The 6,359-nt window shown below is 36.1% G+C and overlaps 1 protein-coding gene across 1 annotated transcript; it reads left to right on the top strand.

The window, feature by feature from the left end:
- Nucleotides 1-976: 976 nt before the first annotated feature.
- Nucleotides 977-4,167, top strand: SNAI2 (snail family transcriptional repressor 2). Its single transcript, XM_006021212.3, has 3 exons — nucleotides 977-1,316; nucleotides 1,961-2,506; nucleotides 3,444-4,167. The coding sequence occupies exons 1-3, from the start codon at nucleotides 1,238-1,240 to the stop codon at nucleotides 3,623-3,625; spliced, it is 807 nt and encodes a 268-aa protein (XP_006021274.1). The 5' UTR covers nucleotides 977-1,237; the 3' UTR covers nucleotides 3,626-4,167.
- Nucleotides 4,168-6,359: the final 2,192 nt, after the last annotated feature.

The raw sequence follows: 6,359 nt of genomic DNA, 5'->3' as shown, positions 1-6,359 counted from the left end.
GTAATTGACAAATTCTGAGACATTTAGAAGACTTAGAATCTTTTATCTGGAACAAAATGCACAGCAAAGATTATATCTTTACATGAAGCTACTGAAAAATCCAAATGGGGAAATATTCCTAATAGGGATGGATATTAACTATCATTTTTGTTATTGCTTGTTATATATGCATCTTTTCAGTGTCTTTGGATAATTAGTAGGATTTTGCTGGTAACAGTTAAAGGATTTTGCTGGGATAGTTAAAGGAGTGACATGATATCAGTCTCCACAAGGAAGGAAATGTCCAGTTCTTTCAATCTGAAGATGCTGAAAATTTAAAAAAGGTATTCCTATCATTAAGAATATGATGCAGAATCTATTGGTTTTTTAAAACTCAAGAGTTCTGTTTTGAAATACTGTGTTTCCATTTGCTGCTGCTGCTGCTGCTTCTATATACTATCCATTCCTGGCAGCTATTACTCACAAGGTGGAGGTCAAATACTCTGTTAGTTTACAGCATTTCCCAACTAAAACTTTTCAAAGTGCAGTTTCCAAACATAGCAGGCACAAGTTATCCAAAGTCTCTTATTATCATTGCAAGCTAACTTGTTATCTTGTATCATCCCCCCTCCTTCTGCCCTTAATGAACAGTTTGTTCCATTGTATTTGCTTTATCAAACATCTGGGAACCAGACATTTTTCAGAGAAGTTTCAGTGCACAAGACTTCTCTAGCTCCCTGTTCGAAAAGAAAAAACACAGCTGAATTGACCCCCTTATTTAAAGTCCTTTAACCAACGCATTTTTCTAGACAGAAATTCTAAAGAACAACATACACCCACTTTGTACCAGAATAATTCACTTTGACAACAGAGTCTTCCTCTGTTCACAGCTGTCCCAGTGGGAGGAGCTGAAACCTGAACCAAATCTAGCAGGGATTGGAGCTTTCCTGCAGAGAGCACAAAAACCCTCCCAGCAAAACAGGCTGAGTTTGTAAAAGTGCTCTAGCAAATTCATAAGTGATTGGATGAAAGGAAAACCAAGGCCCTTCCCACCTGCACCTGACTAGTGGGTATTTACAGCACTTTTCAAGGAGCCTCTGCACTGCCACTACACAATTTCACTGCATGGACTGAGCAGAGTAGACAATGCTATAGGGACCAATGTGCTAGCAGTGATTCTGTGTGCTGCACACGATCTGGGGACCGTTATTCCAAAGTGAAAGGCGATTCTGAAAGAAGGAGAAATCCTGCATTCAAAATGCCACGATCTTTCCTGGTCAAGAAACATTTCAATTCATCCAAGAAGCCCAATTACAGTGAACTGGACACACATACAGGTAATACAATTAAATTGTATATGACTTAAAATTAAAGCTGAAGTGGTTCTTAGTCCCTGACAGTGGAGTAGAATGATTTTCATACTTCATCTGGTTCATTCCTAGCTTTTTCTCTTTGGCTAGAATGACTGATTTTTAGGAAAGAGGTCAGACTAAAACAAGAACAACTTTAAAAATTTGCTCACCAATTTTTATTTAGTTATCTTCTTTGGATTTATGTTTTTCCTGTTCTGTGTATGTTTCAAATGGGGATTTATACTATTCTAATGATCAGTTTGAAAGTTTCACTGCTGAATGTGTTAGGCTACATTAATTTTTAAAAAAGCATGTTGCCCTGAATAGACCATATTTCCATATTAAACCCTATTTCCGTTTAAATGCCCTTTATGCACATATACATGCATGCAACTTTGCAGACATATATGATGTATCTATTGTATAATTTATATGTATAATTTGCGTATTTATATTTACAAATAACCCATATATATGTATAGGTATATTTTTACTAATACAATCCTGTCTATGCATGATTGAACTGTGTTCATATTTTTAGACTTACGCACTTTTTAACCCATTTTTTTTATTGCCTTTTATTATATTTTTCCAGGTATTTTAATACTTTTTTCTTTCTTTTTCTTCAGTGATAATCTCCCCATACTTATATGAGAGCTATCCAGTGCCTATAATACCACAACCAGAGATCCTGAGCTCAGTAGCTTACAATCCCATTACTGTCTGGACTACAACTGGGCTTCTACCATCCCCATTACCCAATGACCTCTCTCCTCTCTCTGGATACCCCTCATCCTTGGGAAGAGTTAGCCCACCTCCACCCTCTGACACCTCATCCAAGGATCACAGTGGTTCAGAAAGTCCCATTAGCGATGAAGAAGAGAGAATCCAGTCAAAGCTTTCAGATCCACATGCAATTGAAGCTGAAAAGTTTCAGTGCAGTTTATGCAACAAGACCTATTCAACTTTCTCGGGGTTGGCCAAACACAAGCAGCTGCACTGTGATGCCCAGTCTAGGAAATCATTCAGCTGTAAGTACTGTGACAAGGAGTATGTCAGCTTGGGAGCCCTTAAGATGCACATCAGGACCCACACGCTACCTTGTGTCTGCAAGATCTGTGGCAAGGCTTTCTCTAGACCCTGGCTACTTCAAGGACACATTAGAACTCACACTGGTAAGAAAAACTATGAGAAATATAGCATTTTTTTTTACTTGCGAATGCAGCTTGGTATTATTTTTTTTACTTTTGTCTTAAGTAAATATTGGTATCCCTAAATGTGATCAGGATTCATACAGTCATTTCCTGGCTCTTGGAAAAGCATAGTTAAAGAACAAAACTCGTCCATTTTTGTCACAGGATCTTGCCTTTGTGGGCCAGATCTTTGGCTAGTGTAAATCCAGTAAGCACCACTGACATCAATTTTGCTGATTTACACCAGCTGAAAGTTCCGTCTACGTGATTTTAGTATCATGCTCAGGCTTTGGAGAAGCCAAAGTCCTGTCTGTGGGAAAGGCTTACTTTAACTCTAGAATCAGGTAGAAAAAACAAACTTTTACATGTGAATGTCAGTTCTTGGAAACTGCTCCCAGCAGTCAGTAAATACCAATGTTGCTGTCTTCATAAATTCCTTAAACAGACAGGGTCAGATCATTACCAGAGTTTTTCTGTTAAGATAAAACATGTCTTAGGTGTAACTCTGGGCAGTGTTGTGTTTGAAAAGTTGCTTGCTGCCTTTCCTCTCCTAGCCCCTATCCTAAGTAATTTATGCAGCTCTGGGCGTAACATAGGATAAGTTACATGAACAGAGGGAACATTTGAAAATATTGGGAGGAGCCCAACCTAAAGGCACTAGCTGCACCTGTTGAAAGAGAAAGCGTCAGCAGCTTGCCTTTCATGACAGCACCAAGCCACATTTGCTGGAAAGTTTGAAATCTTTAAGGACGGGCAGCAATTACATGACTGTAATAGTTGCAGTCTGCTCAGCTTATTGAGATATTTTTCATTTCTTGAAATAAATCAGTTTTGCTTCCTAAGGTAAAATGCAATTGTACCTCTACCCAATGGCATTTCTTCCTATTAATGTTTACATTTTTTAAATATCTTTTTCTAGGAGAGAAGCCTTTTTCCTGTCCACACTGCAACAGAGCATTCGCAGACCGATCCAATCTGAGGGCTCATCTGCAGACCCATTCAGATGTGAAGAAATACCAGTGCAAAAATTGCTCCAAAACTTTCTCTAGGATGTCTCTTCTGCACAAACATGAGGAATCTGGCTGCTGTGTAGCACACTGAGTCATGCAGTCAATGTTTACCTGGGCTCAATGAGTTTCTCCACTCCTGTTCCAAATGATAAATGGAAATCCAAAGCATTTTCTCTTCAACTTCCCAACCAAAAGCAAACAAAAAAATAGTGGAAGAACTTAAAATGTCAGCACAAATGAGCTTAAGTATTTCTTTTCAGTCACTTACGTATGAATTTTGAAATGCTAATAACCATGCATGACATTTCAAACAGATCATAAGGAAGAAGCACTGTCTACTTTCTTTAAACATGAAGCCAAATGCATGTAGTCTTACTACAAAGAGTTAACAGTACATTCCTGCCAAGCCGTTTCAACCAAAGAACAGTATTTGAAAAGAAACTGTAATAATAATTAAGAAACCTATCCCAACTACATTTTGCCAGACACCATTTATCTCAGGTGCCTTAAAAAGTATTCCAAGTTTACTTTAGTAAATGTCTAATATTACTGGTTGTTGTTCTTTTATCGTTATTATTAAAAACCAAGGGCTTTACTGATGACCTGAAATGCTTTAAAAGTGAATAATTAAAAGAAGAGGCAAGAGAACACAAAAAAGAATGTATGAAAAATCAACTGTCATGATCAAACCGCATGTGCCTTTAAAAACAGACTGTAGCTTCAAACATTCCTGGTGCATGCTTGACCCAGCTTTTAATATGGAAAAGTTCCTCTAAACTTTAACCTTTTTTTTCAACGGGAATAAGTGCAAAAGACGGGGTACATGGGAGTTTGACAATGAATTTTAATTTTTTTTTAATGCACAAAGGAAATGCAATATGTTCAGCAATTCCCCTCCAAGTGCCTTTTTTATTAATGATTTTGTAAAGTATGTGGACATAATGTAAATATTTTTATTTTTATATGATTGAATGTGTTATGAATGAAAGCAAAATGTTACCTATGGCTGCATCTATAGATAACTTGAAGATAGCGTGAAGTGAAATTTGTTATGTTGTTTTCTAGCCACTTTTTTTACAATAAACATTTTTGAGTAAGATCTCTGTTGTTTGTTCTAATCTCCATTTAGTTTATCAAAATCGCTATCTAGGTTAGCAACAGCATGGAATATACAAAGACAGGGAGTGTTTCTTCATTAAAAAAGAAAATGGAAATCAATATTCAAACATGAATTACTAGCTAAGAAGTGCTGGTGTTAATAATAAAAACAATCCTGGTATTTTTTTCACAAAACATTTATAAAATTCTACTTTACAAATGCCATTAGACAATTTTCATCCTCACATGACAATATTTTCCAATACTGCTTTGCAGAATCATTGTGTTAAAAGAAATATTTTGCTTTATTGCATTCTAAAGGTGAAAATGCTCCTTTTACAATAGGATTACTACACACTTTTTTGACTCTCCATTTCATTTTACGCTGAGGAAGCCATTCTTCAGGCTTTTATACCAAATCCATTTAAGTCAACTGAAGTATTTCATGAGTTCAGTTGAGTTTGGAGGATGTCCTTTGCAAGAGTAATCACACGTGTGTGATGTAGTCATCACACACAAATTTCTATTCACAAATAGAAATCAGATCAAAGCAATGTTTTAATAATTAAGTGAATGTATAGTAAATGCCAAAAATATCATCTTAATTTTTTACATTTATAGCTATATCCAATGTATGTTTGATGGGAATAAATTCAAAGAGGCAGAGTCAAAGAAGTCCTGAACTACTATATTTGAAATCATTATTCAGACCAGCCAACAGCTAGTTCCAGATAGTAGTGATTTTTTTCTTAGTTTGACAGAGATTTCCAGAATTTTCCTTCGTGAAAGTGACAAAAGACATGACACAAGCGAGTCTCATTTCTTCTCAGCTGAAAAACATGAAATAACACTAAACAGCATTTGATAAAATAAATAGGCAAAACAAATACTAGCTGAGATCTAATTTAAAAAGTTATGACACCTATTCTACAATGCTAAGAAAAATGAAAAGAAGTAAAATTATGCTGTCAGACCAAGCAGAGAAGATCTGGGATGTAGGTAAGAGGCAGATGACTTGAGCAAGAAAGTGCCAATTGATCAAACCTACATTTGTCACCTTATCCATATCATAAGCAGCTTCTCCAGGACAAAATTTAAATGAATATTTGACTATTACATTTGAATTTTATTTCCAAATACATACTCCATAAAAGATGTTTAATTCCCCCACCCCTGAGGCAGCCAGCTGTCATTTAAACAAGACTGACTTGGATGAAGTTTTTCATAGTCTACAAACTGCTCTTTTGCAAAAGTCTTAGTGTTAAAAGCACTATGCCATCTCCATTCAGTATCACTAGTCACTATTTATTTATACAGGTAAATAACTATATAGTGTACAAAGGATAAGCATCAAGGTACACACATTCAAAAATTAATTGCAACAAGGATGAGTGAGAGTTTGTAAGGTAGCTTTCTGAATTGAATCTGCAAAGGCATCAAATACCCTTGAAAAGTATCATGCGGTTACTCTATTGATTTACACTTATACGTTATTCACTTTGAAGTGCTTAGGGTTTCCAAAAGCAACTTGATCGAGTCAGCTTTCCCTTTTAGAGTAAAGTTCACCTGTGTGAAAATAAAGTATTGGCAGTAAACAATGATTCTGTGCAGCTTCATTTTCTATTTGCACAGGTGAAGTGTTTGGTTCTGTTTTTCATTTCCAGTTACCTGACTTCAGAAAGGATTTTTGCATTGTTTTAATTCTCTCACACAATTCTTTAGGCCCA

This window comes from Alligator sinensis, unplaced genomic scaffold, assembly GCF_000455745.1.
Source record: "Alligator sinensis unplaced genomic scaffold, ASM45574v1 scaffold615_1, whole genome shotgun sequence".
NCBI classification, from domain to species: Eukaryota; Metazoa; Chordata; order Crocodylia; family Alligatoridae; genus Alligator; species Alligator sinensis.
The sequence above is the reverse complement of the archived record's forward strand: the minus strand, read 5'-3'. Positions and strand labels throughout refer to the sequence as shown.